The 25,553-nt window shown below is 44.8% G+C and overlaps 1 protein-coding gene across 1 annotated transcript in view; it reads right to left on the bottom strand.

Annotated features, from left to right (window-relative positions):
- Positions 1–25,553, bottom strand: part of FAM124A (family with sequence similarity 124A) — a 78,720-nt gene that overhangs the window by 34,476 nt on the left and 18,691 nt on the right. The window contains exon 3 of the mRNA XM_004680239.2: positions 9,744–10,477. Coding sequence (XP_004680296.1) covers positions 9,744–10,477 — 734 coding nt within the window. The remainder of the gene's footprint in view (positions 1–9,743; positions 10,478–25,553) is intronic.

The raw sequence follows: 25,553 nt of genomic DNA on the forward strand, positions 1-25,553 counted from the left end.
ATAAACCAGTGTTGGGGGAAGGGTATATCCAGGATGGACTCTACCCCCACCTCCATGCCAAAGAGATTCCCAGGAGCCAAGGATTACAAATTCCACCATGCCATGAATCTGCCGTGACCCATGTCTTCTTGAAGGGGGCATTGCTGGAACTGAGGTGGAGTTAAGCAGCCGTGGTTGGTGTAAGCCAAAGACATGGGTTACCTGTATGTGCTCTCTTGGCTTTGTCTGCTTTCAGTGTGTTCCTGGGGTCCCAGCTCAGACGGCATTGCCAATTCAATAAGATGCATTGACCAATTAATCCCTGTCTCTCTTTTTCTTTCTCCCTGGGTTCCCCTTTGTAAATAAAATTGTCATCTACCTTTCTATAGGTATCTGCAGCTGGGTCTTGTTCTGAGTTAATCTTTTAGGTTGGGGGTGAGGACTCACACTCAGGCCATCCCATTTCCTTTTGGAGTTGCTGTGCAACAACAGGACTATGAAACCTAGGTGATGCTCTGGGAAATGCTTTTCTGGGGGTGACTTTCAACCACCATGAGTAACCTGCACAGATAGAACAACACAGTATATGCAATGTCACTGACTAAAAATGAGTTTTTTTAAATTGCTATATATATAAAGATTTATTTATTTTGGCATAGAAGAACTGGGGTGAAGACCAGAGGTGTGGGGGGGGGGGAAGAGGAGTCACCAGAGTGGGGAGCAAAATAGGTAGATCTACAGAAATACACTGTTGAGGGGAGCAGTGGGTGAGACATATGTGGGTCAGGTCCCTGGCTGGGGATCAAACTCAGGCCATTCATCATAGTGGAACTTAACAGTGGCAATGCTGAGTTAGCCCCTAGGCCATCAGGGAGCCCCTGAAAACCAGTTTTGCTCAGTCTGGGCTGGGAGGCACAAACCCCAGGAGCACACAAGCTGGGATGCCCAGTGGACTCCTGTTTACATAGTATGTGTCTCCCAGCTTCCATGTGTGCTAGCCCTGCCCTGTGGGTCACTGCACCTCACCCTAAGGACACCAGAGGCCAAGGGGGGCAGAGGAACAAGATAAATCTACCTGTGCAGGCACCTGAGTACCTGTGCACTGGCATGAACATTGGGCTTGGGGCTGGGAACAAGATAAAACCAGATTTAGTAGGCTCTGCTCAACCTCCAGATACCTCTTGTGACTTGTAGTTATTTTTTAATTGAGATATAATACCCACGTAACATTGCTGGGCTCCTTGGGCAGGGGCAGGGGTATGCGGCCAGCATGGCACATGAGGCAGATGTGCCTATGTCTCCCAGCACCCCAGCCCCCACCTGCTGGTAGCACTAGGAGATGCCGCTGCCTGGCCTGAATCTCAGGTGTGCCTCTGGGGGAGGTGGGGGTGGGGTAAGGGAACGGAACAAGTGCCGAGAGGGCTAGGTGAGGTAGTACGGTATACTCAGCCCAATGTACAGCACCTACGGAACATGCAATTTATATTGGTATAACTTCACTTATGGTCATTATTTCTTGAGTAAATTTCCCAGGATAAGGTGATACTCAGGCAAGAAGCCGACTCACTGGAAATAGTCTGTCCTCATCTCTGATAGCTAGCAGCAAAGGTGCCCGGTTTGGAGTGGGGGGACCCCACTGTGTCCTTTAGCCCTTCCACAGATACCTGTGGAGTCCTCTCCTTACTCTTCTGGCCCCCCTGGGAGAAGGGGTCCTCTCCCACTGCTGGGTGGCAAGGTGGTGGGAAGAGGGGCTGCGGTGAGCACAGCAACACTGTGTGTGGAAGGGAAGACACACGGCCCTGCCTGCACCAGGCACATCTGAAACAGTCCAGGTGTCACACCGCTCAATCTTTCCTGTCTCCTCCTTTTATTCATTCAAACACTAGTATGATTCAATCAAACACTAGCAGAGAACCTAGTAGGTACCAGACACTTAGAGGCGCTAGGGATGCAGCAGAGGGTAGAGCAGTGGCCTTCGGGGGGGGGGGGCAGGCAAGCCTGTAATTCAGCCAGTATGTAGTGTGGGTACGGGTGACAGTGCTGTAGAGAAAAGCAAGCAGGGCAGAAGGGACAGTCGCCGGTGTGTCTGCATGTGAGGGACAGCATGTGAGGGACAAGTGGGAAGGGTGGCCGGGGAAGGTCTTGCTAATGAGGAGCCACTGAGCAGGTACCCGCAGGGGAGTGAGCCTTGTGGCCAGCTGGGGGTGTTATGGACAGCAGGGGCAGATGGGCGCGGGGTGTTCTAGAGGAGCCACAATGAGGTGAGGGTCCTGAGTCAAAGAGAAGAGAGGGGGTAAAGGGGAGGGGGATCTGGGAGGAGAGCTGGGGCCCCAAAGGCCTCTGTGAGGAAACTGGGGCAGGGTGGCAGTCGCTGGGGTGAGTCACATGCTCTGACCTCCCAGTGGAGATGGACTGCAGAAGGATGCGGGTAAAACAGACTGGTCAGGAGGCCCCTGAGGCTCCTCGGAGGCTCTGCCTGCGGCAGCAGTGATGAGTAGTTAGATTCTGTGTGTGTTCTGAAGAGCACTAAGAATGCAGGGTCTCTAGAGAATGCAGGACTCAAAATGACTCAATGTGTTTTGTTTTTCTTCTTGTCTGAGCAAGAGAAGAATAGCTTGTCCTTTCCTGAACTGATTTTTCATCAGATACCTCTCTGCCCTCAGGACAGCAGCTTGGAGCCCAGACAGCTGTCCAGTCCTACCCGTAGCCCTGGCCAGACCTCTGTGCCTTCTGCCACCCTCAGCTCAAGAGCAGGCATGAGCTCTTCTAAGAAGCCTCCCATTACTGCCCGCCCTACCCTGGGGCAATAAACCAGTCCACTCTGTATCAGACACTGTTCACTGCTTCATTGATGTGACCAAGGGGCACTTCAAAGGCATTCATTCTGATTTCCAATTAACTCTGTAAAATAAGAATTATCCTCAATATTCAAACTAGGAAATGGAGCTTCCACAATGTGATATCAAATGCCCAGGGTCACTCAGCAAGTAAGAACCAGGATTCAACACAAATACACCTAACTCCGAAGTCATGCCATACACACCCGAGTTTCTGAAATCACAGCACCAGAAGGCTTTGCTAGACTTTTTGATATGCATATTGTTGGGAGTGACCAAATGTGCAGATTTACTGAGGGACTGGATAAGGGCAGTAATAAATCTGGCCTTGCATCCAAAGGTGATAAGGTGGTAATAAATTGGGGCCTTGCATGCAATTAACGGGGTCTTGCATCAGAGATGGGACTAGATGAAGGTGATAACGAACTGGGCCATACATCAAGGGAAGTAGCAATTAATCACCTCTTTGGAATTCAAGTTTTAAACCTGTATAAGAGACCCTTCCCCCCTAGGAGGGTGGCAGTAGCTGCGGACCCTGCTCTTGGGCTCTGTCTCAGCTGCTGTCCGAGAGCAATAAATTGTTTGCTCAGCCTCTCTTCCTTTTGTCTGTCTTTTCTGCGGCCGGTCACAGAATTTGGGACAAAACACATATCTGTTCCATACACTGCACTGAAGCTATTGAAAGAGGGGAGGGACTGCCCTGGAGGGGTTTCCAATAAATGTTCCCCTCATAACCCAGACATAAGAGACTAGAGAGGGGTTGTGGACCCATTTGAGACTTCAGTGATGGCCTCTGGCCCTCTTTCCCCTATTCAAATTCATTCATTCACTTGAAGATGTAGTGCTGGAGACATATACTACTGAGTAAACAGACAAATTTTAGATAATAATAAGAGTATAAAAAGAAATGTAATGAAGACAGATGGGGGGGCGGTGGGCAGTCGGGTGAAGGGAGCTACTTTAGGTGGGGCAGGCAGAGAAGGTGTCACTGCAACCTAAGTGATGATAAGAACCTGCCATGTGAAGATAATGGAGTTCATTCCAGGCAGAGGGAAAAGGAAATACAGAGGTCCTGAGGCAGGAAGGAGGTTGCTGCATCTGAGGAGACCAATGAAGTTGTTGTGGAGAGAGCAAAAAGAGAAAGAGGTGAGATAAAAAGTCAGGAAGGCTAGTAGTAGTCAGTTAATGTCAAGTCTAAGGTCTTGCTGAGTATCTGGGTGGGAATGCAAGGGACATGAGATGCCTTCGGAAAATCCTGATCTTAAAGAGAATGGTCTTCGTCACCTTTTACCACCTTGTGGTAATGCATATAATCACAGCACACACACTGTGCTGTGGATAGAAGGCCCTCACGTTAAAATTTTTTGCAGTGAAGAGTAACTTGGAGTGTATAAGGAAAAGTGCAATAGAGCAAGCCTCATTTCAGGTTGCTGTTTTTCCAATCTTTATCACTCTCTGCATCTCCAAGCACAGAAAATAGTACACTGTACACCTCACAAAGAGTAGGCCTTTCTCTGCTTTCTTCAAAACCAAGCCACCTTGTGTGTGAAGGATGGAAATGTAAAATGCTTCAGCTGCTATAAAAACAGTATGGTGGTTCCTTAAATAATCAAACAGAATTTCTGTGTGACCCAGCAGTAGTTCCTTCTGAATATATACCCAAAGGAAGTAAAAACAGGGACTCAAAGTGGTATCTATATGTGCAGGCTCATGACAGCATTATGTACATGCTCGAAGGGGCAGGCAATTCAATGGGTGAACAATATAATGAAGTATTACTCAGCCTTAAAGAGGGAAAAAACTCTGACTTAGGCTACAACACAGATGAACCCTGCAAATGGTTATTCTAAGTGAAATAAACCAGACACAAAAGGACTTTTTGATTCTGCTTACCTGAGGTACCTACAGTAGTCAAATTCAGAGACAGTAAGTAGAACACTGGTTGCCAGGAGCTGGGAGAGTAGAGGTAATGAAGACTAAGCCTTTAATGGGTGTAGTTTCAGTTTTACAAGGCGAAAAAGTTCCAGAGATTTGGCTGCACCACATGATTATGCTTAACATTAGTGAACTATACACTTAAAAATGGTTAGGATGGTAACTTTTAGTGTTATATGTACTTTCACCACAGCTAAAAAATTTTTTTTGAAATCTCTGGAGCCCACTCAATTGTACCATCACATCCTCCTCCACTGCATCCTCTCGGTCCTGACAGAGGGATTATCTAGTCAGTCTCCTTGCTGAGTAAGCACACTAACCTGGCTGGACAAGCCCCTAAAAGCTTTCCAGTGGATTTGAGTCCAGAGCTTGATTCGGGTAACTTATCCAACTGGTAACAATTCAGTGTGTTCAACTTTCTTGTCTTTTAAATCTTACTTAAAATGTTTGGTTTGAGCTAATTTCCTCTGCAGCCTTAAACAGGACACAAAGCACAGCTGGTAACCATCCTGTACGGAAGTCTCCTGCATGCTTTGAGACCGCTGTTAAGTTACCTTGCTACTTAAATGCAACCGACTGCTCATATTTTCCAGCCTAACACTTAGCCACGTTTGCTTTATGGAATTGAACATTGGGTGCTCACCCATGCTGTGCTCTGTTTGCATGGATCACAAATTCCTTCTTCAGGAGAGCTCTGGCCTTGCCCATCACGCTCCTTCCTGTGCAGGCCTCCAAAGCAGCACACACCTTCCGTTCAGGCCTGAGGCCTTGTCAGCCCCTCAGAACTCCCTAAGAAGTCAGCACACAGCATGGCAGGGTGACCATGGAGTAGCAGCATGCCAAGCAAACAGCTGTGACTAAGAGCCAAGTTCACTGTCACTCCCTAGCTACCAAAAGCTTGAACAAGAGAAACTTATTTTTGGACAGTATCTGCAGGTGGACCCCAGACTGTGTGCTTTCTGCACTGCACTGCTGTGCGCTGGGGTCAGCGTAGTAGGTGCAGGACGGGGAAGAGCCATGGAGGCCCTGCTGCAGCTCTCGGGTGGAAGGTGTCACCTAGACACACATCACAGGGGACTTGCGAGGGTGGGGCCACTGCCTCCAGGACTCAGGACAAGGAACACTTGCGCATCCAAAACATGGTTATTTTCACCTCATGGTGTCTAACTCCTAACACTGACCTTTTTCCGTGTTGCTTTTGCTGGTAGGTAACTCACAGTCAAATTTGGGAACTATTTCTGAACAACGCTGCTCAGCAGAATTTTCTGTGATGAAGATATTTTGTATTTGTGTTCTCCAATAGGATGGCACTAGCTGCATGTGGCTACCGAGGCCTTGAAATGTGTCTAGTGAGACCAGGGGAACTGATTTTTTTAAAATTTATACTTACATTTTAAGTTCAAATGGGTAGACACAGCTAATGGCTATCAAGTGAACACAATTCAGGAGAACAGATAAGAAATCAGAGGTGTTTGGATGTTACACTGATACTGTCATTTCAGGCCCAGTCTCCCTGCCAGGAGCGGATCCCAGGCTACAGAGGCAGCGCTGAGCCCTGGCTGTGAGACCACCACAGGTGTTGGTGTCTCATGAAGCAGCAGCAGGAACTTCACTGAGAGCAGGCAAGCAGGTGGAAAGGGCCAAATGTGTTTAAAGAAATAGATTTAAGGTAAAGGTTATTGAGAAGAAAAGGAACAGAAATAAATTGGAATTCCCAGGCCGGTAGAACTAGGCCAGGGAGGGTCAAGGGAGCTATATGGGCCTGTGTTCAGGGGTTGGCCAAACCTTTTATCTTCATTCTAGAATCTCGTCGTCATCTGTGACTGGCTGTCTCAGTAGCTGTGCTTCTCCAGGCAGCTGTGTCCAGCTGCACAGTTCTTATTTCAGTCTTTCTTTTACTGCCCTGTCCAAGTCTCTTAAAACTTACTCTCCTTATTAGCCTTAAAATTTACCACTCTCAAATTGGTGATGGAAGCCCATGGGGATTACAACTGAGATGAAAACATGAACAAAATGAAGAATGCTATAAAAAAAAAAAAAAAAACAAAAAAACAAATTACCACCCTCGTTAACCCTCCTGGATGGCTCTGTCCTTATCTCAGAAGCTTTTTAACTGTCCCAAGGTCTCTGCCTCCACTGTCCCTGAAGATGTTTAATTAACCCTAGCTTGTCCTGGGGCTCAACACGCCGTTCACTGTACTTTTTAGTCATATTTATCCTCTTCTTAACATCCTATCGTATGTCATTATTTTCACTAAACTTCTCGTCAGCCATCTTGGATCCTTTCTTTTAATGTGAGATCTGCACATAAACACAAAAAGATGACGGCCACAGTCCCCGTTTTTTGACTAGCTACTCCTTCCCCCTTCTGTTCGGCACAGAGTAGTATGTTGACTAAAGCAAAGGAAGCCCTTGGGCTGAGGGAGGACAGCCTTCTCTTTCTTGGTCTGTTGTTTTTTTTCACCCCCCCCCCCCCGTGTGCTACTAATCCAAATGTTTAATTTGTGAAAATTCATTGTGTTGTGTATTTATGGTGGGTGTGCATTTCTGTATCTATTATTATTTATAGTATTTTTCAATGAAAATGTAGAGAGTATCTATTACATTAATGTAGTGGAATGATTCATCAATCACAGGTCTCCTTGACTTCAAAAAGCTGTAAGTCGGTATCAAGTATGATGCAAGCTCATGAGATGCATTTTCCAGAGCGATCACAGCTTCTGACAGCTCCCCACCAACCTACCTATCTGCCTGCCTTTTCTACCCAAACCAGGCAATGCTAGGAAAGGAGCACAGATGAGTTTCAGGAGAAGGATGGGTTTTTCCCATATTCTCAGGTCTAAGTGAAACACATTTTCAGTTTCTTCTAAAAGGCTGAGGCACTTTCAGGGGGAATAAAAAAAAAAGAACTCTCAGGTTTTCTCCTCCAAAGAAATTAAATGGGAGGAGTCGTTTCGGAAACATGGGAATAAAATAAAAGTCAATAGGGTAGGATGGAGAAATAAAGTGCAATCTATAGTTTCAGAAAGAAAATGAAAACTACCCATCTAAGATTTTTCTGTCATGTATAACCCTGTCTAACTGTACAAAATTATTTAATGAAAATTATGGTTGAAAATGAAGCCTAAGGAAAAATACAGCCAAGGAGACTGTGAATACCTTAGTTTTGCAAAAGACTGAAACAAAGTTTTACTTTTAAAAGTAACTTCAAAATATGGGCAGGAGTTTAGCTCATGCTAGAGGGGACAGCTGCTTTCTGTAGGGGTGTGGTCAGCGTAGCCAACTGAGGATCAGAAGCAGCTAGTGGTCATTTCTGCCCACATCCATTCAATTCTTCCACAGGTTAGTACTCTGAACAAGGACTGCATTCCTAAGACCCAAGATACAAATCTCTTTTTCTTGTCATACTCTGATGCTCTACCTTCAAAAGCCTACACATTTGAGAGATTTTTATAACCTCACAGGGATCTTCTTCGAAATACACTTTCAAGGTTCTATTGAGTGCAGTGAAGGTCAAGCTTTCACACTTTGTTCTTTATTCCAAGGAGTAAGAGAGGAAAACTATTGTAATTACTGCAAAAAGTGAGGAAAAAATCCCTTCGGAGACAGTCAGATTCATTTTGGTCTTTCATTATAAACAAAATCTTTTCTTTAACTTTTATTTATAACAGTTGCATAATATTTTGCACAAAGAATTGGCAGTTTTCAGAAAGTGAATTTTTTTTCTCATACTTCTAACGGAATTACCAGAGCAAGTGCTAACATTCAGTTTATTGAATAAGAAATATAGTTCATTAATCTATATAGTTCAACAGGAAATCTGAAAATTATCAAGTTCCTATAAACAGCAAATATCTCAAGGTGACCTTTATGACTGGACAGTGTGGCCAGGTTGGAGTTTTAACCAGTTCTCTGACTCACTAAGTTCTCATTTCACTTTATGACATGTGAATTGCGGTCCTAAGTTTCATGCCAACATCAACAAAAAACTCTGAAGCTGTACCTGTAATCCAACTGACTACAATCAGTGCCTTCAAGACAACAGCCCCTAATTCACTATCAGCTTTCTCCACGCAAATAGTCACGTATAAGAACTGAGTGGCCAGTGGCAGAGGCTTTTCCAAAAAAAACAAAGTCCTACACACCTAGAACCGATTTACCTGTTAATTCAAAAATGTCTTGGTTTGGTAAGCACTTATCAGGTACAGTAAAGTGTAGGGTGTCCTTAAACTGATAAAGAGTATAAGTAACTCTAAAGAGTGTGGGCCAGCAGTGGAAGGATGGGAGGAGAAGCGGTTCAGTAACAGAGTCAAGACCTTAACCACAAACTAACAGGAGAATTTACTGCATCCATTAAAATATATTTACTTACCCCTTTCCAAGTTCAGTGAAAACAAGAAGTACAAAGGAATCACTCCTTGAAGCATTTATGAGAAAGTAATATTTCAAGCGATCACCAAATTTTAACAATCTACTGCCAGCAGAAGGGTGGAGGCGACTCCAGAGGAAGTGGGTAGGGGGTAGCTTCTCTACAGAAAGGCCCTCTATAATCACTTACCATTTCCACAGATTGGTTTTCCTGAAGTTCCTTTGTAGAAGTGAGGACTACATAGGTACAAACTCCCTAAGTGTGAGGAGGCAGATTCAGGAATCATTAATAACAAGCTCCTCGGTGTCTAAGCACATCTGACATCCCCAGAGGCTACCGGCATTTCGGGGATGTTCAAACACAGGCAGTGAGGAAGCCGTCATCTGACCAAGCACATGACCTTGACATGTGAAAAGAACCAATGGAAAGAGCCCTTCATGCCACCTCTTTGGCTTAGGTAGAGTCTGGACACCTTGACCTGCCCCGAGAGCCAGATGGAGCATCACTGATCTCACCTTGTTTCTCGCCCTGCTACCTCAGGTTCCCAGCAGAGTAGGCTAAGTTGTTTCTCAGTTCCCCCAGCATAGACAGGGAGACAGACAGACAGACTTCCCTCAAGGTACCTGCAGAAGGATCTTGTTCCCATCGTGGTCCTCTGTCTGCCAACGTCCTTCACTGATGGGGCTGCAGGGGTTGGGCAGGAGAGGAACAAGCTCCCCGATGTCCTTGACCCGGAATTCTAGCACCGAGGAGTCGGTGGGGACTGGGATCTGGTCACAGGGTAGTCTTTTCAGGGAGAACTGGATGTCCACATCCAGGTTGGAAAAAATGGGGAAGATGCAGAAGTCCGGTTTCCTCTGGCTGGGGCTCCGCCTCAGGATCAGCTCATAGAACTTGAGGATGTCGGAGTAGTTGTCATGGCGACAGTAGATGGTGAAGCGAATGATTTCCTTGCCATAGTGTACAGGCCGGATGGCCCACAGCGGGGTCCCTGGGGCCAGCGTGAAGAAGTCCTGGCTGCAGGGCAGGTAGGGCAGGAACCTACCGGGCACGCGCTCCGTGTGGTGGTGGCGCCAGGGCGGCCGCTGCAGGGAGCGGTGCAGCTGCAGGATCTGCTCCTCCCCGTACTCCTCCTGCAGGAAGAGCACCACCGCCAGCGCTGGTTGTGCCGCCTTGGGGGACTTTCTCTTCCGCCGGGAAGCCCTCCTCTCTGACACCCGGAACAGCTGGAGGTCCGGGTGGATCCAAGCCAAGACCTTGTCGATGGCCTCCTGCAGGGGCTGGGATTCTCCAGGGTCTGCGATAATGTGGATGCTCACCAGGAAAGGGTCTTGTGCTTCTTCCACAGAAAGTTCACCTGGGAGCACAAGAAAGAAAAGCAACAAAATGAGACTTATTATTCGGGCGACATGTAAGACCTTCAGGAAAAGCTGCTAAATTCTAACTGTACTGATGTGAAGATCATGACGATTCTCTGACCCCAAGTTCATGTGCAGACTACTGTTGTCGGACCCTAGAGCCCCAAAGTAAAGAACTACTGCTGAGTGGTGCCCACTCTAGGCTATGCTAGGAGAGCCTCCCTCTGCTGTACTTCATCAGGCTGTGCTTTCCACCAGGTGCAGAAGCTAGGGCTTCACTGATCTGGAAGGGAGGAATGAGCCATCGAGGGGATGGGCCAGTAAGTGTCCGCCATTTTTGTCTCCTTATCCCACACATGTTCCCTGTACGCTGCACACCTCTGGCTTGTCCATTTCATTAATTTTGCTTGTTTCGCTAACCAGCATGTGTGGGGTTCCTTGCTCAGTGCTTTGTGCTAGGTGGCATTTACTCTCTGACAGATCAAGCCCCCTGGCTGCTGAGGGGTCCTGCCAATGGTGTCTGGATGGGGGGGGCGGTCTGCTTATGGATCAACTCATTGCTGGAGATACAGGAGAACTCGGGGCACAAGCCATGTTCTTGCAGTCAGGGGTGGAATGTGGGGAGCAGGCAGCACTGTGCTCGGTATATTGCTGCTCACTGGGCCACGGCCACACAGAACCCAAATACCACGATTGGATCAGCTATCCTCTGTGTCCTCTAGCGGAACATTTGGAAGTCTCAAATTCCAAGTACGTAGCTGACTGTTTAACTCGGGAACATGTTCCCAGGGGATCAGCCGTTTGCTGGCCACACTAGCAACTTCAGATAGGTTTAGATCCAACAAATATTCAGCACATTTCTATGCTATAAACCAAGGGCTTGTTCTTTTAAAAGATGGCTCTGTTGGCCCTCCCTGGTGGCGCAGCGGGTTAAAGCACAGCACTGAGAATCTAAAGCCGCTTCCGCATGAGTTCGATTCCCGCCTGCCCTGGAGGTGGCCACATGGTGTGGCAGACCTCTCCTGACCCGCCCGCTGCTCCCCTCAGCAGTGTACTTCGTCGATCTGCCTGTTCTGCTCCCCACTCTGTCTCTGGTGAATCCTCTCACCCTCCGCATCTCTGGCCTGTACCCCAGTTCTGTATGAATAAATAAAATCTTTAAAAAAAAAAAAAAGATGGCTCTGTTTACACTTACACAAGTTTTATGACATCTAAAGGAAGGCAAGAAATCATTAAATCTATTGCAACTGAGGGCTAGAGCTGGCCACCATCTGGACCTGTCTTCACACAGTATCTGTGTGCCCACAAGGGTTAGGCAGAGGGCAACCCTGTCCTCAGCATTCGAGGCATCATATGCTTTTAGGAACCATAAACTCCAACAAAGCACAGGAGAAAAGGTAATTTTTGTTGTTGCAGGTGAATGAGTGGGCTTACAGGAACATTTCATCATATGAGCCAAAAATAACATGTTTTTAGTTTTGCTGAATCATAGCCTGTCTGATTTTTCATTCCAACTCTGTTAAGATATCTCACATAGAAACCGTTTGTTTTGCTATTGCTTCCCCTTCCTATTTTACTCACTCACTCACACACGTCTTAAACGATCAGGATGGACCAGGCACTGTGGAAGTAAGGAATCCGGCACTCATGGGTGCTACAGCAATGCCTTTATACAGGCTCTGGGGTGAACAGGGCTCCCTCAGAATTGTGCTGTGTATAACCAGCATGGCCACAGGCAGCGGCCATCCAGAGAACCGAAAGCCACAAAGGAGAACTTCACAGTTTAGGTGGGAAGCACAGACATAAAAGTGAAGACTCATCTGATGGATATCTACAGGAAACCCAAGTGGGGAACAGCTAGCTGAGGGGTTAAGAGTCTAAAGTCACCATGAAATCAAAATTACCAGCATTTGGAATGGTCATGTGATTCAAATAGGTCCAGCGACTCAACTGTGGAGTTTTATGCACCTGAAGAGGAGATGCTCAGAGCTCTGTTTACGGAGGTTACTTAACCTTGTAGGATTTAAAAACAAAATAAACAGAAAACAGGGCCACCATGTCAAGCAAGCCAGTGCAGGGGAAAAGCAGAGCCAAATGCTGGAAATACCTGAGTCCTGATGGCAATGTGTGTGTCCCTGGATCCTGAAGCTAAATAGCCCCTGGACTTTTCAGTTATGTGAGCTAATAATTTTTTTTTTCTTAAAAATAAAATTAGACAGTATCACCACTGAACGTCCCTTGAATTTACACTATATCAGTGAAGGGACTGACTTGCCACAGGCAGCACAGCCAGATGGATGTTACTCGGTTGAACACAGGCTACTGCACAGTTGTGTTGTAAAAGTCCAGTCTTGGGCCCTCCCTGGTGGCGCAGCGGGTTAAAGCACAGCACTGAGAATCTGAAGCCACTTCCGTATGAGTTCGATTCCCGCCTGCCCCGGAGGTGACCACATGGCGGGCCAGACCTCTCCTGACCCGCCCGCTGCTCCCCTCAGCAGTGTACTTCGTCGATCTGCCTGTTCTGCTCCCCACTCTGTCTCTGGTGAAGCCTCTCGCCGCCCCTGAGCCTCTGGCCTGTACCCCAGTTCTGTATGAATAAATAAATAAATCTTTAAAAAAAAAAAAAAGTCCAGTCTTGTATCATTCAACACTAGACTCCTAATCAGTAGATAATGTCTTTTACTCTACAACAGGCTTTCAGGAGCCTGTGAGGCTTCTGGAACCTAAGGGTGACTAAGGATAGAGCAAAGTTAACTCCCAGTGCTCCCACGGTCATGGTAGGGTGGTGGGTGGAGTAAAGGTCCTTCTTGCTCTCTAACTGAGCTTGTAGTCCTGAATTTGTATGGATTAAAAGTGAGCTTAAGCCACTTTTTTCCTCCTCTGAGCAGCTTTGGAGTAAAGGACAATTCACTTTACCTCAAATGTGGCACCATCCCTGCCAGAGAAAGAAGACTGTTTATGAGGGCAGAGAACTGCAAAAACCAAGCACCTTTGGAAAGGGGAGGAGTAACTCTGAAGCATGGCAACAGAGGCAGGAGGAAGAGTTGAAGCCACATAGTGCAGGGCTTCACCTCAGTTTGCTACTGATAAGGGCATTGGGAAATTTTAATAAAAGTGTGTCTGGGTTGTTTGGAGGAAGAAGCTGTAGCACAAGGAAAGAGTCTAGACAAGCAAGAGAAGGGTGGGTGACACAAGCTATGCAACCTCTGTCCACAGACGCGGTACGGATGGGGGGAAATGCTCTGAAAAATCAGACTTTCCACGCTAACTTATGTTATAACCTCCCTTTTTGTATAATTGTAATATCAAAATATTCTGAGCAACCTTCAGCTTGCACTTGGATTGCCTCAGCCTCAGAAGGCACTGCCTGGCCCTGACAAGCAAGTATTGCACCAGGGTGAGAAATTCCTCTTGAAGTCAAAAGTCATTAAACAACTGGCTGATTAATAAAGACAAATGGCTGTTCCTGCAAAGTCTCTCACTGCCAGACAGAGGAAAACCCAAATCTTATCACTCTATCTCACACAGCCTTCTATTCAGTTTCTAAATAACCACTCAAGCTTTCTACTATCTAGTCCTTAGATATGGAAATTCACCCAAGTCGCCTATGCAGAGCTAATCAGGTTTTCTACCATCTAGACTTAAAGAGAACTCACTTAAACTTTCTAACAAGTTTTTCAAAGAACCTTACCTTAATTTGATTTACAAGAAATTTCCTCTTCCTGCCCTCTCTTTACTTTATCCCCTAGGATATCTCAATGAGAATGAAAACCATTAAGTAGTAGTGGTAAATATAGTAATATTAGTCTTAAACTTTGTGAATCTATGTACCTGTTTTAACCTTGATAGATTGATTTTAAAAATATTTAATCTCAACTAAAGGTCAAAACTACCCCAGACTATTCTTAGCAAAAAGGTGATTGTGATCTCAGCCCATTTCATATGCTAATGTCATTCCTCTGCCTGCTTGAAGTGTATAAAATAAACCTCTGCTGAAGGCAGAGCAGGAAGACTTGCACCCAACTCCCATTCCTGTGTCTTCCTCATGCCCGCTCCCCTTTTATTTCCTTTTTCCCCTTTTTCCAGGAATCTCTGCTCGCCGACGCCATTCCCACCTTGAGACCCTGCATGTTCTGCCCCCCAATAATCCATGATCGGGGACAAAGAGTCCCCGACAGGTGGGGCAGCCTAGGAGAGTGCATCATTGGCCCTTGTTTCTTACCAGACATCATGCCTTCGCTCCTTGCCACGTGACTCCAGCCCCTCCCACTAGCTGGGTGGAGTACTGACTTTGGACCAGACCATGAGTTTAATTTCTCCATAAAGAAACAACATTTCCATGAGAAGAAAACGCTGGTAATAGTCGGAAAGAAAGATATGAGAGATGTGTAGGTAAGAGTCATCCTATCTGATGGAGCTGGAAAGGATCATACTTAGTGAAATAAGCCAGAAAGAAAAAAAAAAATACTGGATGGTTTCACTCAAAGCAGGGGCATAAAGGACCGGGGGGGGGGGGGCGCAATAATGAACAACTATATTCCAGAGACATTTTATGGGGATGGGGTGGGGAATGGGATCAAAAATGGGGGCTGGGGAAGAGCACTGGATAATAGTGATGGCACATCGGTGAACTGGTGATGGGAAGCCCAAGGGGATTCCCACGGGGAGATAGAAAAAGGCACAAAATGATGTAGAAATAAAAAGAGTGATCCTATTTGAACCTCAAGACACATGATCTGAGCCTGGTCATGGGCACAGATTCACAGGCTACTTAGGAGTCACATGCGACAGGCCCGCGTGGAAGTGGGCAGCATGAGAGGAGTGCACATTCTGTTTCTGGTTTGAACAAGGGGTCTGATGTTAATGCTTAATCAGGGAGTAGAGGAGGAAGGGCAGGTTTGCAGTAAAGATAAGGGATTCAGCTTTGTCATGTTGGCTTGAGATGCCTGAGTAACTTCCAGGAGGGATGCCCTGTTGGCAAATGAACCAGCCCATTGTTGAGGTGACAGGCTGAATTTCAGGATAAGCCAGTTACCTTTAGACAAGACTCTGGCCTTTACGCAGTTCTCTGGTAAACTTATGTACCCATAGTCATCTGAATAGTGAATATCCACCATGATGACGTTAAAAAGCAATTAGAATTCATGGATCATTCTGTTTCTTTTCTTTGTTTGCTTTTTCTGCCCACCAGGCTACTTTCTGCTTCATTGAACAGTAGCACCACTATCAGCAGGAACGGGGTTGAAACAAACACGTGAAAATGCAAACCAGTATACTTTTCCACCAGTCAGTAACTCCAGTAAAGGAAGAAGATACCAAGGCCCTCTTGAGGGCACTGTGCTTTGCCACGGTGCCCTGACTCCTGACAGCAAAGAAATGTGACTCCCTAAACATTAATGAATGCTTACTCTAAACAGGGAGGGGCAGGAAGGTTTTCAATGATTGGGGGATAAAGATGTTTACTTGAGAATACTGCAGATGGTTTCTATGAAAATAAACAACGTAGAAAGAAATCAGAGTGGTCTCAAATCCCCTAGGATGTCTGAGATCTTCAAGTCCATAAGATGCTGACCCCTCTGGGGTGCACGCAGTCATGAGCATGAGGTGACGGCATCAGCTCATGCATGATACGACTCCATCTATGAGCTCACTTAACCCCCACAACAACCTTAAAGGAATCTTCAGACCCATTTTAGTGGGCAGGGAGCTCAGGGCATAGCGAGGCCAGTAGACCTTGGCGACTGCACCAGCTCTGGGCACCACACCACCTCCAGGCCCTACAGGGAAGCGCACCTATCCTCGCCACGCCACCACATCTGCATCCAGCTCCAACCAGTTCTGGCCACACAGCTACTGCCTTCTCTCCCTCTCCTCCCCTAGCTCCTTCTGCCTTCTCAATCACCACTCAATAGCTTCATGGCCTGGATGCTCATTTATATCTTCCTTCTTCCGGCCCTGGGTTTCTGAGGAAGACTAACCAAGAATCAGCCTCTCCGTTGGCACACATCCAGGTCTTTACATCTGAGCACTGGCCCTGAGGGCAACCCAAAGAGGTCACTATTGCAGGTGGATGCAATAGTGAAAGAAAGGCCAAAAGAGTGACACTAGAAAGCTTGCAGTGAGGGTGAGGGCCCTAGGAGTGTGGGGACCCAGAGTAAGGCAGCTTCTGACTGTGGGGGCAGAGCCATCAGGGGCCCCAGTCTGTGGACCACACAAAGGTTTCCCAGAGAGCAGTAACAAAGACCTCGCTGAAGCCTGCAAGAGTGAGCGAATGTTTGCCGTTTTTTGCAAAAGGGCGCCATGCCAGGCCTTGGAGCAGGGGGCTGGGCTGAAAGGCATTTGACCAGGCACTTGCACCAAGGCCTGGGCAGCTCAGGAGGCAGCAAGGAAGGAGCCCGAAGACCCAACTCCAGCGGTTCCTTTATACTGTGCAAAAATAGGACCGTGAGTGGCAAAATCCTGCTCTCAGAAGAGGGAGGAGAATGTACTAGTACAAAGCATGCTCCAGCCATCGTCCTGTCCACTGCACAGGACCCTAAGATAAACAGGGCTAAAGAGCCACAGAATGCAGCTCAAACCATTAGCAGGTCCTAGGGAACCCTGGCGCTGCGGGCTGCATGGGATACTAAGGGGCAGGAGGGAAAATGTGAATTATTCATTGTCATGAAAAGCCTCTATGTCTTTCTGCGAAGCAGGGACTGCTTTCTGCTGTTATCATATCTATTACACGTCTTCTCAAAGACCTCAGAGAGCACCTGTTCCATTCAGGAGAATACAGACAAAAAACAACCAGAGAAAAGACAGACTGGTATAGGATGGGAGCTATCTACACATCATTAACAGAGCTTTCAAATTAGTTTGTGCTTCCCAGAGGACAGGGAGGTTCTTTCCCATGATTACATGCAATTAGATTTTTTGATGAAGTAAAACAAAAACAATGCTTAATCATTGTACTGGTTCAGGGTTTCTATGAGGCATAAAGTATTCTATGAATCTGAGTGTTTGCTATATTTCCCCCCAATATTTCACCTCTTATGTATATCTACCCCCCACCTCTTCTTAGTCTCTTAACAGAAAACAATTTAGACAATAGTAAAAGTAACTGCATTACATTCTTATTTGCTAAACAATATCCCAAAACCTCTACCTACGTTATCTCTTTGGAAATAGTGTGACTTTGGAAACAGTACCATGATAAAGGTGTATTCTCATTTTGCATGGAAATACTAACCAACTTGCCAAAGGTCAGTCAGCTCGAGAATAGCAAGGGCTGTCTGAACCTACACGTATGCTCCTCCCTGAAGCCCTGGCTTTCCAGCTTCTCAAGACCATCCTCCTTACGATCACCCTGTGGGGTTCCTACTCTGAATCTCAGCCTGCTTGGCTGATCTCATAAACATTGCTCATTTTCTTCAGGCCACTTGGAATGTACTGGGACTGTACTGAACATTATTATGCTGGCAAGTTCCTGGCAAGTTCCTCTACACATGTGGGTCCTGACAGATGAGAGGGAGGGGACTGAGGTCCTTCTGTTTGTGACAAATGTCCAGATACTGGCTCTCCCACTGGGCATCCTCAATGTCACCTGTAGGGAGACCCCTCACTGCCATTCTCTGCATTTCAGGTTTCACATCAGCCACACCTGCACTGTCTCCTGATGTTTCATGGCTCCAGACTGGCCCTCTCCAAGATGGCTAACTGGTGTGTCCCTAAAGTACTTCCCAATAGCAGGTATTTCTGATTGACACCCCATATTTCTCCTCCCAAAGGGACTGCCCAAGTCCCAGGATATAAGTTCAGATACCTTTTTCTAGATTTCTTTGGCAATAACTGATATTGCTGTCATTTTAACTACAACTTATCACTGATAATTGCAACTGTTCATCTAATCAAGGACTGTTTGCAGACCCCCTACTACATGCTGGTACTATAGGATGCAGTGCAGTTTTTGCCTTCATAGAACTTATAGGGGGGAAAGACAGATAAGAAGTCAATATAGATGAAGTCAGGTAGCTAAGTGAAAGAGACACTTCAGTCATAACCGTATACCATCAGCTTGAGTAAACTGTCAGGCACCGTTCCAGGCTCTAAGTACTCCAGCACTTCAGTGTTCATAAGGCCTCAGGAGGCTAACGGACTGAATGGGGGCAGCCCCAGTGGCTGCAGGTTGGGTGGTTTAGGGAATCTTGCCAAATTATTAAGCTGGAGACCCTCTAACCTCATGTACACAAGTTGAATAAACTCTTTAGAGGGGATAGAATACTCGATCTATTGACCTGTCAAGCAGACCCAGTGATCAAGAGGCAGAAAACTCAGATGAAATAGTGGGTGAAGTACATAACAAGGACACACCCAGAGAATAGGCTGATGCTGTGAAGAGAAATTAGGACAGAAAGCAGAGGGGACAGAGGCTCTCTAGCAAAAAGGAACATAGGACTCACTGTGTAGGGAAGTGCCAGAGAGGGCCAACCTCCCCTGTTGAGCTGCATGGTCTTCCTGGAATGCCTGAAATAAATGCTTTCACAAGGGGCTTCCAAATTCCTTCCCAGGAGAGTCTATTCATCTGGAATGTAATGAACTAACTTGCTTCATCTTTTTTTCAGTTTTGTTTTTTTTTTTTAAGCCAGTTTCCTGAACCACTGAACTAATTGAAAAATTGAAGCAATCCCATTTGGCCCCGCCAGTGCTTCTGATAAAATCTCAGACTCAATTATTAGTAATTTTATGATTCCAACAAAGCTATTGGGTGGTCTGCAACTTTCACCTGCGAAAAGTGGGAAAACTGATCCCCCTGCCAGCCCCTAACTGAAGTCAACATTAGTTGCAGAATTAGTAGTGGGAATCTGGCAGCAATGAGGTGACATGCAGAGTTTTTTTTCTTTCCAAATTTATTTATTTTTGACATGCAGAGTCTTTAACACAGGACACCCACTGTTTATAATATAAATAAGGTCTTCTCTCAGCCTGAATTCACAGAACTTTCCTATAACTAATGAATGGAATATAAGCTGAAATAGCTAAGACAAAACCTATGCATTTGATAAAAGAGGAAAAAACAGAATCTTTCTGACCCTCAGCCCTCTTAAGTTTTTGTAACATGGCTGTGGTAAAACGCTAGTTATTTGACTACTCTCTCAATTTTCATCATCTTCTGCAGATACAAGGATCTGGATGTGTGATTCACATTCCTGAGCTTATTCTGAAAACAGGATACTATTAAGAACGAATATAGAAAGTGAGGAGAGATATTTTAGATATCCTGACTTTTTTTTCCCCCCCACTTAAAAATGGGACATCTGGTTTACCTTAAATGTATTTCTAAGCTCATTTTGAAATGAACCTTCCTGATGAGAAGAGGAGGAAGAGGAAGGAAAGGCCAGAGAGTTGTTATAAAGACACTTTAAATTATGGCATAGCTTGACATAAATTTGGGCAAACGACCAAGAAGTTGTTGGGAATAAATGCATCTAGGAACATATGAGCACTCCTAGAGGAGTTATTAAATCCTTAGGACTGTAATGATCTTGAAAGTTCATGAGAAGGTGAGACAGGCCTGACACAGTGCAGCAAAGTCCAATGCTTCATAGTACAATAAGGTCCTTCGTGTGTAAAAGTTAAAGGGTACAGATGACTGAAATGACTGTAGTATCGTACACCGTGTCCTTTTTTTACTCCATATTTTAATTATTTGAAACACATTATGCATTGTCACTGTAACTGGTAGTAAAGTCATTCTGAGAAAACCAGAACTTCATCAAAAGTCTAAATTTGGACATATAATGGCAGGGCTTGCAAACAATAGGGTAGGAATATTTATCTTATTTTAAGAAGCAAAACACATCTTTCAAAACAAAACATACAAAAGAGAAGGATGTTACCCACAGCCTATCCCAAGATTTGTTTGTTGAAGAACCCTAGACCTCTCAGTCTTCGTGAAAGTTAGAAAGCCTTATGATTATACTAATTAAGATTTATTTATTTATTTATTTATAAAGATTTATTCGTGCATACAGAGCTGGGGTACAGGCCAGAGGCTCAGGGGCGGTGAGAGGCTTCACCAGAGACAGAGTGGGGAGCAGAACAGGCAGATCTACGAAGAACACTGCTGAGGGGAGCAGCGGGCGGGTCAGGAGAGGTCTGCCATGCCATGTGGTCACTTCCGGGGCAGGCGGGAATCGAACTCATGCAGAAGTGGCTTTAGCTTCTCAGTGCTGCACTTTAACCCGCTGCGCCACCAGGGAGGGCCAAAATTTATTTTTAAGAAAGGATTTATTCCGGCAAGGTGTCGAGAATCAGAAGAACAATGATCAGTGCTTACAACTTTTCTAGGAAAAAAAATACTTATGTGCTTATAAAATATATCCTGGAAGCAACAGTAGAAAAATCAGTGATGAAATATCAAAATAAAAACAGCAGCGCTTGGACTCATTTTTTGACATGAAGTCAGACGAAATATTCAAATTTGTTGCCAATTTGAGTGATGGACAAGTTCCTGGTTCTTGTTTCTAAGTTTCCTTAGAACACATGGACTTTACAGCCCATGTAAGGGGCATTTGAAAGATATGAGAGAAAATGAAAGAGGGGTGAGGCAATCAGTCCAGCTCCCTGAGTTAAGATGAGGTCAGGTATCCTGTTCAAATTGATCAGCTTAGTCAGTGGTATGTCTAGAAAGAGAATAAACATCTTCCAACTCTCAATTTGGGGTTCACCCTTTCACACCTCAGCATGTGTCTACTCATGCTGATGGCCCTGAGATTGCAGGGAATGCAGAAAATATGGTTTCTTTGGGATATGACAGCCTGAATGAGGAAGAAAGATGTTTGCACACAAGAATATTATAAAAAACACAAAATTGAAAGTAATCAGCTTGAAATGAGCTAGTAGATAAATTTCAAAAATAATAACCTGGCCCTCCCTGGTGGCACAGCGGGTTAAAGCACTGCACTAAGAAGCTTAAGCCACTTCCTCATGAGTTCGATCCCCGCCTGCCTGAGAGGAGATCCACATGGCATGGCAGACCTCTCCTGACCGGCCTGCTGCTCCCCTCAGCAGTGTACTTCGTGGATCTGCCTGTTCTGCTCCCCACTCTGTTCCTGGTGAATCCTCTTACTCTCTGCATCTCTGGCCTGTACCCCAGTTCTGTATGAATAAATCAATAAATCTTTAATAATAATAATAATAACCAAGGTTTCCCTTTCATACAATTTTCCCATTTCCTCCCACATTCAGTGTTCAGTATGTTGTTCATGGCTGAACAGGAAGAAAGAGGGCGGATAACTCCATTAATCGAGTTTCTGAATTTATGTGTCCCCTCCCCCTCCAAATTACAGCAAAGGAAGTCGTCTTGATGGGCAAGATTCTTTGCCAAAAAGGTGGAGTGTCAGAGCCAGGAAAACCTTTTTGAGTTTAAAAAAAAAAAAGAAAAGGTTATATACAAAGAGCAGAAGGTTTGCCCCATGAAAACTGTGTGATGAAGGTCTGATGCTATAAGCACTTCTTTTCCAGTTCAGATGTCAGGTTTGTGGTTCTGGTTGGAAGAAGGCGATGGGACCTGAGACTGGAGGCCAGAAGGTTCCTGAGAAGAGTCATGTATGCAACGTTTTATGGGCAGGGACCCCAGAGGACAGCAGACCTTGCCAGGGAATGAAAGCAGCAGCTAACGTTCCGCTTAATTACAGAGAAATATAAGCGTTCAACTTTCACAGCATGTGACTGAAAAATTCATACACACTTAATTGGTGGTTCCTAAAGCACTCTAAACAGAGAATAAAAGTGATATAATCCAAACTAATGATGACCACTCAAGCATGCAACTTAATGAAAGACTTCCAACTTCTCAGTCTAGTTATCTGTGACCCCTGCACTTTTTAGCCTCCCTGTGCTTGAGCCTAGGCAATGAGCTATTTAAAATGGACTCACAAAAAAAACCTGTTCTCCCCACAGCAGATGAGGAAAAGAACTTCTTACAACTTGATACAAAGAAGGAAAAATCAGTTTTCCAAACACACATGGCATGGCGCAGTTTCTTTGTATAAATAAAAATGTCAGAAGATGTCAGGATGAGCTAAAAATAAAAGGTGCTATGACAGCAGAGAGAATATTCCTTCCTTTCTGTAAGTCTGTTGTACAAAATAGAAGTTAAATAAATGTGGTAGAAGAGGAGTAAATTTACAAAGAAGAAAGGAAGTCTGATGGGATACTCTTCACTTTCCTCATCAATTCTGAATATTGTGACTTTCAATGGTTAGGACCCAGCTTTTTTGTACATTTCCCAAGTATTTTCAAACTGTTATCCCACCAGAAAGAAAACCAAGGGCCACACTATTGATATAAATAAAAATAACAATTAACCGGAGCAGGAAATACTTTCCATAAAGCCTATGCAGAGCAAGGATGGCCTTGCTGTTGCTGTTACTGCTGAGGTAGGAGCAAGTATATAATCAATACTTTGCCTTTAAGAAGCAACAGTTAGCTTCAGTGAGACCCAGCACTCCAGCCCAAACCATCAAAGGCCTCACAACATTCAGCAAGACTCTGCCAACACTCACCCAGACGAGCAGAGGCTTTGCAACTTTCTGTGAGACCCCACCAGTGCCCACTTAGAACGGCAAGACCCTGTATGTGAGTCTGGGAGGGTGCCAAAGCGGCCAGATGCCTTGAGAGACTGCCAGCCCCGCCCATACCAGAAGAGGTCTCCTGACCTTCTAAACGCCCCAGCCAGTGCCTATCCAGATTAACAGTTCCCACAACCTTCTGAAGGATCCAACCAGCACCTGCCCAACCTACAGAGGCCTTGTTATCTCCCATAAGACCTCCATCAGCACCCCCACAGCCTAGTGAGAGCGTGGAACTATGTCAGAAAGATAGTCAGACTGGTCAGAGGCCTCATGACCTCCCATGAAACCCATCATCTGCTTGCCCAGATAGTGAGACCCCTGACCAGTTGACGGGGGAGCCATACCCAGAGGAAAACCCTGGGTTTTTCTGAGTTCCAAAGAGCAACTGGATTTCAAAGCTTATGATGCACAAGAGGAAAAACCTGACAAATAGCAATATGAGACCTCAAGGGAGTAGTACAACAGAGAGAGAATAAATTTCCAGAACTGCAATTCACAGACACGGAAGCTTTGTTCTCCCTATCAGATAAGGAGTTTAGAATGGCAATGATAAAGAATCAGAAGAAATCTCAGAAAAACAAATTAATGTCTTTAGAAATAAAATCAAGGAACTGGAAACCTAAAGTGAAGCTCTAAATAAGATAAAAAATGAAGTTTCAGGATTTCAAAAGAGAAATAGAGGAGATTAAGAAATTCAGGACTAAGTCATGGAAGAGGAATAGACAAAGTGGAACAATGAGTCAGTGTAACTGAAGATACAAATATATAAAGAACTCAGGTGGAGAAATGAGGAGAGAAATGAAATTTAAAAAGTGAAGAAACACTCTGAAAACTACCCAACTCCATGAGAAAAGGCAATATAAGAATAATGGGAGCACCAGAGGGAGAAGAGAGAAAGGAACAGAAAATGTACTTAAACAATGGAGAAGAGCTTCCTAAGCCTAGAGGTGGGAATAAATGTACAAACCCAGGAAGATAAAAGAACCTTAGCATACCTAGTTAAAACAAGATCAACAGAAACATATACCACAGTGAAATTTCCAGAGTTCAGGAGAAAGAAAGAATATTGAAGCTGGCAAAGGGGAAGAAGCAGGTAACTATGAGGCTACCCTCATCAGGCTAACATCAAACTTCTCTGCAGAAACACTATGAGTGAAAAGAAAATGTAGTGTTCCAAAAACAAAGAGAAAAAATGCCAGCCAAGAATATGCTAGCCTGCAAGACTCTCCTTTAGATACGTGGCAGGAATAAAGGCCTATTCAGACAAAAGGAAGCTCGAGGAGTCTGCAAACACTAAACCACTCCTCTAAGAAATATTGAAAGGAGCTTACACTCTGAAATAAGAGGAATATTCACAAAGATCTAAAAAAGGAAATAGTGATTCATAAAAATTAAGAGTAAAATGGGAGCAGTGGACTATCACATATCAATAATCACTTAAATGTAAATGGACTAAACTCACCAATCAAAAGACACAGAGTATCTAGTTGGATCAGATAAAAGAATCCAACCCTCTGCTTTTTATAGGAAACACACTTAAGCTCCAAAGAAAATCACGGGTTCAAAATAAAGGGTTGGAAAACAATCCTATAAGCAATATGATTTTAAAGAAGGCATGGAAAATCATTTATATCATCCAAAATATATTTCTAGTTAAAAAATTCAACAAGAGACAGGAAGAGACACTATATAGTGACTAAGGCAATAACAAATCAAGAAGACATAACATTCATTATGGTGTATGCACCAATTGAAGGAGTACCAAAGTACATTAGGCTACTACTATCAACTCTGAAAACAAATAGTGGGGAAAAACAAAAACAAAAACAAAAATCATTTGTATTAGGAGACTTCAACATCCCACTCTTACCAATCAGTAGATCAACCAAAAAGAAAAATATACAAGGATACAATAGCCTCATAGACATACATAGGGCTCTGCACCCTCCCAAAAGGAGAATACACATTTTCCTCAAGTGCACAGGTGACATTTTTCAGAGTAGATCATAATTCTGGGGCAGAAAACACATATCAATAAATTTATAAAGACTAAACTTGTATCAAGCATTTTCTTAAGACTATATAGGTATTAAACTAGAATTCCACTCTCAAAAGATGTCAGGGGAAATATTTTTTAAAGATTTATTTCTATTTTTTTATGCATATAAGAACTTGAATGTAGGCCAGATATGTGGGCAGTGAGAGGATTCACCATAGATGGGAAACAAAACAGGCAGACCTACTGAAATGCACTGCTAAGAGGAGCAGCAGGCCAGACACAAGAGACCTGCTGTGCCATATCTTGGTTAGTTCCTTGGCTGTGTATAGAATTCATGCTGCAGTAGCTGGTGATAGCTTGACAGCACTGAGTCTTTAACTCCTGCACCACCAGGGAGACCCCAACCAGGGAAATCTTTTAATACATGGAGGCCGAAAACACACTAGTAAAAGACCACTG

Source organism: Condylura cristata, unplaced genomic scaffold (genome assembly GCF_000260355.1).
Source record: "Condylura cristata isolate star-nosed mole 26May11 unplaced genomic scaffold, ConCri1.0 scaffold00010, whole genome shotgun sequence".
Taxonomy (NCBI): Eukaryota; Metazoa; Chordata; class Mammalia; order Eulipotyphla; family Talpidae; genus Condylura; species Condylura cristata.